Genomic DNA, 14,571 nt, shown 5'->3' on the forward strand with positions numbered 1-14,571 from the left:
TGTTCCAATGTGCAATATTTTTATGCTCCAGAAAAGCACTTAAATTTCATTTCTTCACTGTAGTTTTTTCATTAAATGAAGCACAATGATTAAACTCTGAGTCTATGAGCTTTGTCAAGTCAGAACAGATAACTATGGGTGACTTGGTGGTATCTACTGGCTAGTTGTTGAACTTTCTCAGTGATATAAACCTTAGAAAGAGAAATTAACAAAAAACAACACGTTTTACAAGGCAATACGAAAAAAAAAAAACTAAATGGTATTTACTGCATCTCTTTTCCCGTCTGAAACTGACAAACGGAGTTTTAATCACTCAATGTGGCAAAAAAAAAAATCCCCTTATAATTTCCTGTTGATATCCACAACATGAGGGATGTCCAAAAGCTATGGAAGTCAGACATAACTTCCACACATTACAAAGGATTCAATGGCACTAATCATTTCAACAATCATCTTCATTTAGTAAAATAAATTATGTTGCCTTAAAAATGTCACTTCACCAAGAAAGGAAAGACATCACATGGAGACGCAAAAATGTTAGTAATGAGGCTAAACATTTGTGATTTCAAAAAATATGCCAGAGGAAACTTAAGGAAATGAAAGATAAGTTAAAGAACATTTCACAGAGGTTATTAGGGCATATATCTTAAGGGAAAGGTGGATGATTCTTGGATACTAGGACATGACTTTGAAGCTGGATTCATTGTGGACTGATGAAAATGACAAGGACTGGGTAAAATGAAGTGCAGCTGTTCGCAGACTAGAGACATACTTGATGCCTCAGAGTTTTTGTCTTCTTTGCTGGCAGTGTAATGAAAAGTTATAAAAATAAAGCATAAAAATCATAAAATGTAAATTAAATGCAAGGTCCTAATCCACATTTATGTAGCATGACAAAGGTAAATTGCATGCATCAGTGGAAAAAGGGAAGAATGGGAAAGCAGATATGTAGAAGCTAGTCACAGACATGGTCAAGTTAATTAGCTGACTGCCATTAAACATATTTTATGTTTGTATCACAATTTCATAACTGTACTTCAAGGATTATCTATGAAATCAAAGTGTTTCTTTACTGAGAAAGTATCAAAAGATGTCCTCTGCCAATGAAACTGACCTGACTGGTACACATGTTGGGATGCTGCAGACGTATAATGCATAATAAGATTATATGTCCCTAATGAGTTCTGAGTAATAGCACAGATTCCACACATCTAGGTTAATGCTGAACATAAAAGCAAGAAATGTTCACTTTATTCAGCCTGAAAATGTCACAAATCTGAACATCTACTCTGTAACATTAAGCATTTTACAACATACTTCTAAATCATACATCATTGCATAGTGCTTACATTTTCAAAGAACTACTTTTGTTTTTACAAACCAAAATCAAACCACTTCATTCAGAACATTAAGATGCACATGGTAAATAAAAATGACCAGTTATCCTTTTCCAGAAATTTGAACCTGTATCAATGAATCTGGTATGTACAATGCAAAACAGCAGAATAGTGTATTAGCAGCCAGACAATGCAGTACACATTTGCTGGAAAAATACTGCTGCTGTATCAGTCTGAAAGTAAACATAAAACATGGCAGTCCACAAGCTGTTCAATCTCCCAGTTCCAAATCTTCAAGCTCTTGTAGTAGGGCTGCTTCCTTCTGAATTTTTTCAATCTGCAAAAGAAAGAAAAAAATGAATCAATCATTTTCCAACACCATGTCATTACTTAGCTCTCCAGCAAAATACATATAGCCACTAATTCTAGATCTCTAATATGCAAAGTACATCAGTGAAAGAAGACTCGAGCCTTTGTAGTCTAAGTGCTGTACCCGTCATAAGGCAGCTGCTTCTCCCTCTTCCAGGCAGACTCCAACTCCTTAGATCCACGGACTCCACAGGGAATTAAATAATTACCACTGATCATACTTATCAACCTGTTATCACAAGAAATATGGACAAACAGTAAAATAATGGGGGGAAAAGGACCTAAAATAGGGACAGATTTTAATTATTACTCTTGTATACTTAAAAAGTTGCTAAAATAACAGCATTTGTATTAGCATGCATTTTTATGGAGAATATGAAGTCTGAAACTCAAATGTATGTCATTATTTAATGACTTCTATACTCAGTGATTTGCTAGAAAACCACAAATTTTATGAGGGGCAGACCAAAATATAAGGCAAAAATCTGGACATTCTGGGAAAATCTGGATAGTTGAGAGGTATGCCACTGATACATCTGAACACCATATGGACTTCTGTTGATACTGCAGAGATGCATTTTTCAGATGATACTCGTACTATTAGAGCTGTCATGTCGCCTTACTTGAAACGTCACAAGTTCATAGGTAGGTACTAGCCTATTGGCCCTAGGGCCTATATAAGCCTAGCCAAAAAGGTACCCTGGCTTTCGCCACCCAAGAAAATTATTTTCCTGTGCCTCTGTCTAACAGAGCCACAGAGGTAGGAAACTAAAGTTGGCTTGTCGAGAGCCACAGAGGTGATCTCAGGGGTGAAGTTCCTATTTCCCATCCAATCATCAAGATTTTTCTTGAAAAGTGCTAATGAGGAGCTTGCTTTGATATAGACAGGTAGTTTGTTCCAGAGTATGGGAAGTCTCCAGGACAGGAATCTATCCCTCCAGCATATTCTGTTTATTGTGATGACAAGGCTTTTGTCTCTAGAGTGTGTAGTTCAGAGGGAGTGGGACTTCTTTAAATGGAGCATGTCCAACAGCTCTGGGTTTGACATAGCTTTGTATGTTAGGCAGAGATCACCTCTGAGTAGGTGATATTGCGACGGAGTAAAGCTGGAGTTTTTTTGAGAAGGTCTGCATAGGGCATCTGTTTGAGGCCATAATCCTCTTTGTGAGGTATGTCTGCGGCCTTTCCAGTTGTTGTAGATGTCTTGTGATGTACATACCAAAAGGGGCATTGTACTCTATAATGGGTCTAATAAGTGATGAGTAGGGGGGAACAATGACCTCTTTTTCCCTGGATGAGAAACCTTTTGTGATGAGATGTGCCATGTAGAAAGATTTCCTGTGGCAATGTGATTATCAAAGGAGAGACTATTGTCCACCTGTGTCCCAAAGTCTCATCAGAATTTTAGTGTTAAGTAGACTAAAACCTATGTAGTAGCTCATAGGTACAGAGTTTTTACCAAAGGGGATGACAATACACTTTGTGGCATTGAGCTTGAGGCCATGACTTTGACACCAGGCATCTGTCTCCATGAGGCCCTTTTGTAGGATGTCCACATCATTAGGGGTTTCAACTATGGCTCCTAGTTTGCAGTCATCTGTGAACTTCATTAGCCAAAGACCTTCTGTGTTAGCCTGTACTTCAGAACAGTAGATACCAAAAAGGAAAGGACCCAGGACTGAACCCTGTGGTACTCCACCTGTCACTGGCCTGAAGTCGTATTTGGAGTCTGCTACTTTCACAGTGTGGGTTCTGTCAGTGAGCCAGTTGGCAATCCATCTTGTGACATAAGGATTTATACCTAGTTTAGTGAGTTTATCTATAATTCCAGAATGGGGGATGGTGTCAAAAGCCTTGGCGAGATCTAGATAGGCTGTGTGAACCACCTTACCCTCATCTACGGCTTTGATGACTGCTTCAAAGAAGTCTATCAGGTTTAGGAGACATGGTCTGCCTTTTACAAACCCGAACTGGGTGGGGTCCAGAGTTTGGAGATTACCAATGTCTTTGTGTATAAGATCCATGATGATACGTTCCATGGACTTGCAGACCAGGCTTGTTAGGCTAATGGTGCGGTAGTTCTCGGGGTCTGTGGTGGCTCCTCCTTTGTGGAGTGGGATAACCACCGCTGTGTGCCATTCACTGGGCACAAAGCCTGAGATGAGGCTATGATTGAACATGGTGCTTAGGTGGGGTGCCAGTTCATTCTGCAGTTCATGTAGAATGCAGCCTGGAATGTTGTCAGGTCCCATGGATGCTCTGTTCTTGGCTTTGGAGAGTGTGTTTTTTACCTGTGCAGCCGTGATTACAGGAACTTTGCATTCTTCTGGTATAGAGATGGGCCCTTTAGGGGGTGAGAGGGGGGGTAAAGTTAGCACTGAACCTATTTGCCAGGATGTTGGCAATATCAGTTGGTTCTGTGTATTTAGTGCCATCGTGCTGTAACTCAGAGCAGATCTGAGAGTGTTGCCATTGAGATTCTTGACATAGCTATAGAATGCTTTGTGGTTGTCTTTAGAATCAGTGACGATTTTGTTTTCATAAAGTATAGTTGTGTACACTTACCATAAATGTAGATGTTTGACTGTATTCACTGTTGCAGTCATCACATTTGGGTTATCTGCCTGCAGGTAGCCCTCAGTCGGCCTGAATACCAGTCTTGGGATTTCTGCGTCGGATGCTGTTGCTTCTTCCATGACGTCAGGTCGTCAGGGGTATAAAACATGCAGCTGACGCCATTACATCAGTTTTTCTTGCCCCAGATGTCAGGAGGCACCAAATTAGGAAGCAATTACATGGTGTTGAACACCCCCAGTAGAAAGGAAATACCAATGTTATAAGACATGGCCAAACAAAAAAGAATAGATAGAAGTATATAGAAGTCAGGGGCGGACTGGAGGGAGGGTAACCAGGACTGCAACAGTGAATACACTCGAACATCTACATTTATGGTAAGTGTACACAACTGTACTATGTTCTTCGAGTTTCACTGTTGCAATCATCACATTTGGGTTGATTCCCGAAGCTGAGGATGGGTGGAGGCAGTCAAGATGCATTAGGGTTGGCAAGCAGGCCCTGTAAGACTGCTGTGGCAAATCCAGCTCTGGATTTAGAAAAGATAGGCAAGTGGTAATGCTTGGTGAAGGTGTGTACATAGCTTCAAGTTGCAGCTTCCAGGATGTCCCTGGTAGACACTCCCCTGAGAAATGCTGTAGAGGTTGATGTAGCTCTTGTGAAATGTGTTCTGATCCCCTGTGGGGTAGGTTTCCCATGGAGTTTGTAGCAGAAATGGATGCAGCGTGCTATCCATTTAGAAATGATTTGCTTTGAAATGGCCTTGCCCTCTGCCCCTGTAGCAAAGCTGACTAGCAGCTGGTCAGATTTTCTGAAAGGTTCAGTCCTGTCCAGATATAACCTAAGCTACCTGTGCACGTCCAGGGAGTGCAGGATCCTTTCCCCTTTATTCTGAGGATTAGGGAAAAAGGTTGGCAAATGAATGGCTTGGTTTAAAGCCACACTAGACACCACCTTGGGCATAAATGATGGGTTAGTCCTGAGGGAAACCCTGTCCACATGGAAGATAATGAAGGGTTCCACAGCCATAAGGGCCTGCAATTCAGGCACTCTTCTTGATGAAGTGATGGCTAGAAGTAAAGCTGTTTTCCAGGAGAGGAAGTTTAACTCTGCTGAAGCAGCAGGTTCAAAGGGTGCAAGCGTGAGTTTTTCCAATACAAAGTTAAGGTCCCAGGCTGGACTGGCAGCTCTCCTGGGGGAAGAGGTCTTAAATTTTTGGCTCCTCTCAGGAAATGTTTGACCAGAGGATGAGAGAAGAGGGGTGGCTCAGTATTATAATGAGCTGAGATGGCAGAGGCATGAATCTTAATTGAAGAGAAGGATAGGTCTTTGTGGAGCATTTCTGTTAAGTAATCTAGTATTTGAGGCAAGCTGGGCACAGTTGTGTCCATTCCTTGAGATTGGCTCCAAGAACAGTACCTTTTACACTTTTCTGAATAGGATTTTCTAGTACTAGGCCTCCTTGCCTCAAGGATGACATCCAGCAACTGTTTACTGAGGGTTGCTGGTGATGAGTTCAGATGATGAGCCAGGCTGCGCAAAAGTGGGTACCAGTGCTGGCGTGGCCAATCTGGTGCAATCAGGATTGTCCTTGGATTGTCCTGTTGGATCTCTAGTAGAACCTTCAAGAGGAGGGGCAGAGGGGGAAAGGCATAGATTGAGATGTTTTTCTATGTAAAGGACAGGGCATCCACTTTTCATGCTTGGCTGTGGGGAGTTCTGGTGCAAAATTTGCTCAATTGATAGTTCTGAGGGGAAGCAAAGAGGTCCACCTCTGGTGCCCCCCCCCACCTGTGGATCAGAAGCTTGAATGATTTGGGTTCCAGTTTCCACTTGTGTGGGTCCATTAGACCTCTGCTTAAGTCTGTCAGTGAATTTAGTTTGCTTGGCAGGAATTGAGCTTTCAAGGTGCACTCGATTGCTCAAGGCTGTGTTCCACCTGCATAGTGGGTAGGAATGGGTTCCCCCCTGCTTGTTTATGTACCACATAACTGTGGTATTGTCTGTCTTTATCAATAGTTGCCCTGGAAGAATAAGGTATTTGAAGGCTGTCAGAGCATTCTGTACAACTAACACTTCTTTTTGATTGATATGCAGGTGCATTTGCTTTGGGCTCCATTTGCCTTGAATGTGTTGTCCTGCCATGTGAGCCCCCCATGCACAGTCTGCTGCATCTGTTGTTAGGGTTCAGGCAGCAGGGGGTTGAGTGAAAGGGAGTCCTTTGTTGTGGTAGCAGGCCTCTATCCACCAAAGGAACTCTGCCCTTAGGCAAGTAATGATAGGAATCATTGTTTTCAGGTCCCGAGAATGTTGACACCGGAGACTTTTTAAGTACCATTGAAGTTTCCTCATATGCAGTCTTGCATAAGGAATTAGTAGAATGCAAGAGGCCATGAAACCTAGGGCTTGCAGTATTTTTCTTGCAGATAGCTGGGATTTGGTGGCCAGTAGACTGAAGTAGTTAGTCAAATAAATTTGTTTTTCTGGAGTGAGGAATGCCCTCTGGGAAGTTGTGTTCAAGCTTGCTCCCAGGAATACAATCTGTTGGCTGGGTACCAGATGTGATTTAGTTTTGTTGATGGTGTACCCCAGTGAAGTTAGAAGTCTCTTTACAAATGTCAGGTGCTGGAGTAGCAATTCCTGACTGTCCGCCTGAATCAGGCAATTGTCCAAGTATGGGTACATTTGAATTTTTCTCTGCCTGCAATATGCAATGGCTGGAGCTAGGCATTTTGTGAATACCCTGGGCACAGTAGATAAGCCAAAGGGAAGTGCAGAGAACTGATAGTGCATAGAGCCTGCTCTGAAACGTAGACATTTCCTGCAAGATTCCCTTATGGGGATGTGCAGATAAGCTTCTTTTAAGTCTAGGGTGGCTAGCCAGGAGTCCTTGGCTAGCATAGGAAGGAGCTGTTGGAGAGTAAGCATTTTGAATCCTGGAACCACCAGGAAGGTGTTGAGAATAGACAGATCCAGGATAGGGTGCCAAGAGTTTTCTTTTCTGGGTACCAGAAACAGTCTGGAGTTAAAACCTTGTTCCCTTTGCTCTGCTGGGACAGGTTGAATAGTCTTGACACTGAGAAGAGAAAGTACTTGCTTTTGGGCCTCTGCCCACTGGTTTGGGGGGAGATCTGGCCATCCGCTTGGGGTTGGCAGTGAGTGGAAGTAGAATCTGTATCCCTGGATGCAGTGTTCAAGACCCATCTGTCCTAGGTGAAGTACTCCCAGTTTTTTGCATGCAGGGTAAGATTTCCTCCTAAGGGTGCAGGTACTTGGGCAAGGTTTGGAAGAGTTAAGGATAAGTCATTGTGAGATTTTACCATAGGACGGTGGCTTACTACTCCCTGTTTCAGCGGTGAGAGCACTCCGTTGCTTAAATCTGTGCATACCCTGAGACTGTAATCTTGGTGGTCTGCTGCCCCTGAGTTTGGACTGAGAAGGTCTGGGAGGGACTGGAAAGGACCAGTTTTTTTGAAGGTCAATGCCTACTGAAACTAGGTGGCTGTACCTGTAGGAAATCTTTAACAGTTTGCATAGATTTAGCTTTTTCCTCCATCTTTTTGAGGGCTGCTTCTGCTTTACTGCCAAACAGGCGTTTTTGGTTTAATGGTGCCATCAAGTAATTTTGCTTTGACATGGTCTGGCAAGATTTGTTCCTTAAGCCAAGCATGCCTTCTAAGAACAGATCCAGTGATAGCAGCCCTGCAAGATGCTTCTAAGGCATCAAAACCACATTGCAAAATGTTTTCCAACTTGGTTAGCAGAATGCATCAACTCTTGTAAATCTTTGTGTTCTGCACAATCAGGAATCAACATCATTTTCTGTTTAATTAGCTCCATAATATGTTGCTGATACTTTAACATATGAAACTGGCAATTTAAAACCCTGATGGCAAGAGTAGAAGAGGTGTACATCTTCCTACCCCATCTGTCTAAAGCCCTAGAGTCCCTGTCCGAAGGGGTAGGGTTTTTGGCTGTAGTAGCTTTAATGCCTTTAGGTCCCTGGGAAATGGTCTTTGGATTCGCAGTAGGATTCTTAATGAGGAATCTGTGGGAGTCAGGTACTCTGTAGTACCTGTCAGATTTCCTGGGAGCTGGAGGCAAAGTATCAGGGGTAAGGCTGGATTCCAAGAAGACATCATCCACAATTTCCAGAACAGGAGGGATAGCTAGAGGCCTGTGCTGAGGCAAGTTTAAAAATTCTCTGAGTCTCTTTTTGGACTGTGAGTAGTCCTGGCACTCCCAGCAGAAATGCTCTCTACGGGTATGCAGGTTTTCACTAAAAGAAAAATCCTCTGGTGGGGAAGCAGAGGAAATGGAATCCTCTGCATTAGAATCCTCATAGGTAGATAAGGGTATGTCCTGGTAATAGGATCAGAGTCAACAGACTCATGATCTGAAGAATCAGAAAGAAAATCAGTTCTTGGTCTTTTTGAGGGGGAAGGTTGGCTTCCCCTAATTAAAGTAATAAGATCTTCAGCCATTCCAAGCATTTGTTTCTGAGGCATGTGAGCCTGAGAATGCATTTTGGTCATCGGTTTTCTAGCTGTAGTGCGAACTCTGGGCCTGAGAAATTTGGTATTTTTGGTTTGAAAGCAAAGTCATTGGTTTAATATGAAAATCGGAAGTCCTGAATACACCCTCAGAAGCTGGTGCCTGCACAGCGGTTCCAGACCCATCCAAGGTAGAGACATCCACAAGTTCCATAGGCGAAGAAGCATCTTGCAGCATATGGGTCTCAGTAAAGGTCTGCTAATCTGTAGAAGTGGGTATCAGCGGCTGTGAAAGCACCTCACTGAGTACCGGCGGACTGGCGACTAGCTTAACTGAAGCATCGTCGGCAGTTTTGGACCTATGGGGTCTGTCTCTGTCTTTATCCTTATGTTTTTTCGGAAGATCGGTAGTTGGACGGCTTATCAAAGCCATTTTGGAATACGGAGAAATAGAGCGAAAGAATTTAGTGACAAAAATAGCCCGATGACGAATAGTTCGGGCATTAAACAAGGCACAAAAGTGACAGTGAGGAACGTCGTGGTCTGGGCCTAAACAGGTGACACAGTAAGAATGAAAATCTCTGTGAGGTATTTGCTTTCCACAGGCAAGACAGTTATTAACTTTTTCTAACATCAGTTAGAGCAAGAAAAAAGGATCCCCAACGGGGTACTTATCTTTTAGAAGACTTCAGGTCTGAAACTCGAAAAATGAGAAGTTATGTACCTACCATAACGTTCCATGTTAGTTGTCTTCTCTCGCCTTCTTCTTGCTTGATGGGTTCGGAGCCGATCCTCGGCTCCGACTCGGCACTTGCTAAGCTCGAGAGTCACTTTTACCAGCTCGAGGCAGCCCCATATCCCATGATGCAAGGCGGTAAGTACCCAGATCTCGTTTGTACCTATAGGGAAAAACACCTAGCACAAAAAACCTTTCCACTGAGGAAAGAAGCCTAAAGAAGGGCTGTAATGGGAACCAGGTAACTAACTGGAGCCTAAAAGAACCAATCTTCCAACAAAGAAGATCAAGGTCTGTCCAGGCAAGGGGGTAGGAGGGAGGGTCGCAAGAAGAAGGCGAGAGAAGACAACTAACATGGAACGTTATGGTAGGTACATAACTTCTCAATGTTAAGTTGTCAATCTCACCTTCATTCTTGCTTGATGGGACCGCGTCCCTAGCACCTCTATCCTGGGTGGCTCAATGGAACAGACTCTTGAGAACCATAGAACCAAAACTGGCTCTATCCCTGGAGGCCAAATCCAATTTGTAATGAGAAACAAAGGTATGAGGAGTGGCCCAAGTGGCTGCTGCACAAATAGTGTCTAAAGGGAGTCTAGCCTGAAAAGCTGAGGAAGTGGCTAAACTTCTGGTGGAATGCGCTTTTGGCTTTGAGCACAGCTGTTTGCCTCTGAGTTGATAGATTACGCAGATGGTGGAAGAAAGCCATCTAGATAAGGTCACTTTGGAAACAGGAAGGCCTTTTCTATTTTCAGCATAGGACAGAAAGAGCTGATCGGATTTCCTAAATTGTTTTGTTCTGTCCAAATAATATCTGAGTTGGCGGTGAACATCAAGATAATGTAATTTTTGTTCCGATCTGTTGGAGTAATTAGGGAAAAATACAGGGAGATCAATAGACTGGTTCAAATTAGTTTTGGAAGCCACCTTAGGCAAAAAGGATGGATTAGTTCTCAAGGATACCCTGTCCTTGTGGAAGACCAAATAAGGGGGACGAACAGAAAGAGCATGAAGTTCTGACACTCTCCTGGTCGAGGTAATAGCGACAAGGAAGAGTGTTTTCCATGAAAGAAATTTCAGAGAACATGAAACAGCTGGCTCGAAGGGAGGAAGAATTAAGGATGTCAGCACAAGATTTAGGTCCCATTGAGGAGGAGGACTCCTGACAGGAGGTTTAAGGAGAAAAATCCCTTTTAGAAAAGCTTTACAAAGCTTATGGGACATAATGTTGTGATCTGCAAACCCGACATGAAAGTTCGAGATAGCAGCCAACTGGACTTTGACCGTGGAAGATGAAGAGCCCGAGTGAAAGATTTCCGCTAAAAAATCCAAAACTGCATGAACAGGGGCAGTAAAGGGATCTATATTCTTTGATTTCGCCCAAAATGAGAAGCGTTTCCACTTGCTGGTGTAAATCCTTCTAGTAGAGGATTTAAGAGAAGCCACTATGATGTCCCTAACCGGGTTAGAGATCATAGGAAGCCTGGCTAAGGAAGGAAGTGGAGCAACCAAGCCGTGAGGTTGAGAGAAGGAATGGACCGATGCAGCTGACCCGATTGGTGGATCAGAAGGTCTGGCACTGGGTCCAGATGCCACGGCTGCACCAAGAGGTGACGATGGAGGAACGGAAACCAAATTTGTCGAGGCCAATAGGGGGCAATGAGAATCATTTTGGCTCTCAAAACGGTGGCTTTCTGGATTACTTGTGGAATCAATGGAAAAGGAGGAAAGGCATAAAGAAGTCCCTGGGGCCAATCTTGGGTAAGAGCGTCTCTGGGGGGATGGCCTGGAAGTGGGAAGAGAGAGAAGAAGTCTGGGCATTTGCTGTTTTGGGGAGTAGTAAAAAGATCGCAACATGGGCGGCCCCATTCTAGAAAAATCTCCTCCACTATAGATTGTTTGAGAGACCACTCGTGAGGCATGAGAATAGCTCTGCTCAATCTGTCCGCTAAAATGTTGGTTTTCACAGGGATATGCGTTGCTACCAGAAACCGATGAGAGGAGATCGCCCATTGCCAAAGTCTGAGAGCTTCTCGACACAAGGGGTAGGACTTGGTTCCGCCCTGTTTGTTGATATACCATACTACAGACATGTTGTCTGTGTGAACTGCAATTGTTCCTAAAGGAAGAAAGTCGTTGAGGGCTTGCAATGTTAAAAGCACTGCTCTCATCTCTAGGACATTTATGTGCAGATGGTATTCGAACGGTTGCCAAGTCCCATGAACCATCTTGCCCTGATAATGACCCCCCCACCCAATCAGGGAGGCGTCCGTAGTGACTGTGGCTACCGGGGCCGGGGATACAAAGGGTCTGCCCTGATGAATCTGGGGAGAAGAAATCCACCAGGATAGGTGATTTTTGCAAGCTTGTGTCACCAGGATTTGGTGACGCATGGAAAGTTGTTGGTAAGACCACTGGGTGAATAACATCCATTGAAGAAGATGCATGTAGAAGCGGGCCAAGGGAAGAAGAGTAATGGCCGCTGCCATGAGGTCCAACACTTTCAGGACCAGCCTGACACCAAAAGCCAGCCGACACCGAAGCCTGAGCCACATGGTGGTCGGAACCAGTCGGAGCCGACACCAAAGTGACAATAGTAGTATCGGCACCGATAGCCATCAGTGCCGAGGACTTAGATAAGTTAGGATCGGCTCCAGCCAGAGCCGATCTCGACTCCAAGGGAGTCGGAGCCAAGGTGGTAGGCTTAGTTGCAGAAGCCTGGGCCTTGGTAGACTTAGGAGGCTTGCTCAGAGCCGATTTGGCCAGAGAGCCCTCCGGTTTAAGGAGTCCCCTTAAAATAAGTTTGTTTCTCCTCTCCTGCAGGACTCTCTGGCTAAAAGAGTGACAAATTGCACAGGAGTCCTGCAGGTGGGGAGGTCCCAGGCAGTATAAACAAGAAGTGTGACCATCTGTCAGAGACATCTTCTGACAGCACGAATCACACTTCTTGAAGCCTGAGACCCTCTGTTCTTTAGACATGGTGTTTCACAAACACTACACACACACAGTCCCGAACCAGACAAACTAAAATTTTAAGTAATGAAAGGTAAAAACTCTCACATACACACACCCTGACAGGGGGGGGGGAATGGGAGGGAATAAAGGCCTGACTAAAAAGTTAGAGAAGGAAGTAAAAGGTTAGTCAGAAAAGCCTCACTATTAACTAAAAAGATAGAATTCTAAAGAAAAATGGAATTTTTTCTGATTGGGGCAAAAAGCTTTAGTAACAATAAACACTTACCAGGAGCTGGTAAAAGGAGGACCTCATCAGCGAAGCGGCAAACGAGATCTGGGTACTTACCGCCTTGCATCATGGGATATGGGGCTGCTTCGAGCTGGTAAAAGTGACTCTCAAGCTTAGCAAGTGCCGAGTCGGAGCCGAGGATCGGCTCCGAACCCATCAAGCAAGAATGAAGGCGAGATTGACAACTTAACATCGAAAATTTCAGGAGGTGGCCGACCAGCACTTGTGAACTGCTTCTGCTTCAGACACTGCAAGGCAAGAAAAGCTGATGTAATGGCATTGGCTGCATGTTTTGTACCCCTGACGACCTGACGTCATGGAAGAAGCGACAGCATCTGACACAGAAATCCCAAGACTCTGGTATTCAGGCCGACTGAGGACTACCTGCAGGCAGATAACCCAAATGTGATGACTGCAACAGTGAAACACAAAGAACATCTAGCTTTGGTGGATTTTATGAGGGATCTCAGCTTCTTACTGAGGCTGACCAGGGAGTTCCTCCAATCATGGGACTTTACTCTCTTTTTGCAACAGTTTCTTTCTTCTGTTGTAGAGTTTATGGCAGTGGACCACAAGATTGGCTTCCTTTTTTTGGAGGACAGTATCTTGGTTCTGTTAGGGACAGTACGATCCATGCATTCGTGTAAGTGCTTATAAAGTGCATTTGTGTAGGATTCAGCAGTCGTACCACTATTGTCCATCTGCATGAGTGTTGTGAAGTTTGCCACTTCTGACTTAAGCATGAAGTTGGCTTTGGAGAAATTTTTTATGGTGGTTTCCCTAATGGGAGGTGGGGGTGGGATGTGGATGTCTAGGTTGATTAGCTTGTGGTCGGATCTGACCAACGAGGAATTGACCTCTGGTGTAGAACACCGGTCGCCCATGTTGGTAATGACCAGGTCTAGGATATTGCTGCCCCTGATGGGGGTGTGGATAAGTTGATCCAAGGCATTGGAATTTACGAATTCCAGAAAACGTTGAGCAAAAGAGTTGGTACATGAGTAGTTTTCCCAGATAATGGTGGGGTAGTTAAAATCACCCATTATTAGGGTGTTGGGTTGTACCCTAACATTTTCCAGTGTATCAAGAAATGAGGAGTGGGAATCCTGGGGCATGGTGGGGGATCTGTAGCAAGTTACAATTTGGATTGCGGTCTTGCCCAGAGTTAGTTGCACTTGCATAATCTCGGATGCATAATGCTGTGCAACTAGCCTGGAGGTGTGGATATCTTTAATGAATATGGACACGCCTCTGTCTTTAGTGTTTCGGTCCAGGTGTGGTATGAATTATAGCATGGTAATGCAAGGGTGCTCTCTGGAGTTTTAAACCAGGTCTCTGTCACTGCACAGATGTCGATGTTCTCCATTTTAAGGAGTGCTTCGAGTGAATGCATTTTGAGGTTTAGACTTCTAGCATTGGGTAGCATTACCCTCAGATTATGCTTGCTTTTACCTGTTATGGTGGTGCATTTGTCATTTGAACCTTGCCTAAAAAGGCACTATAGGGGTGGCTGAAGTGAGAGCTACCAGCAGGACTGTTTTTCATGTGCACATTTGTAATGATGCAGAACTAGCTGACTCAAATGGGGCCAGTGTGAGTTTTTCCAGGATAAAGTTTAGGTCCCAAGATGGTGGGATAGGCTTCCTTGGTGGTCTGATGTGCAGGACTCTCTTCAGGAACAATTTAGCTTCTAGCCTGGAGAGAAAAGGAGGGTCTAAGGGTAAGCAGGCAGAGATAGCAAAATGTGCACTTTCACTGATGAGTATGAAAGGGCTGCCTTGATAAACTCACATACATATGCTAGGACAAGAGGTACAT

General features: G+C 44.1%; 1 protein-coding gene across 1 annotated transcript in view; it reads right to left on the bottom strand.

The window, feature by feature from the left end:
- Window positions 1-1,212: 1,212 nt before the first annotated feature.
- EIF2A (eukaryotic translation initiation factor 2A) overlaps window positions 1,213-14,571 on the bottom strand; it is a 1,204,316-nt gene continuing 1,190,957 nt past the window's right edge. Inside the window, exon 14 of the mRNA XM_044063751.1 lies at window positions 1,213-1,674. Coding sequence (XP_043919686.1) covers window positions 1,609-1,674 — 66 coding nt within the window. The 3' untranslated portion in view covers window positions 1,213-1,608. The remainder of the gene's footprint in view (window positions 1,675-14,571) is intronic.

Source organism: Protopterus annectens, chromosome 2.part2 (genome assembly GCF_019279795.1).
Source record: "Protopterus annectens isolate FY-2018-M chromosome 2.part2, PAN1.0, whole genome shotgun sequence".
Taxonomy (NCBI): domain Eukaryota; kingdom Metazoa; phylum Chordata; order Ceratodontiformes; family Protopteridae; genus Protopterus; species Protopterus annectens.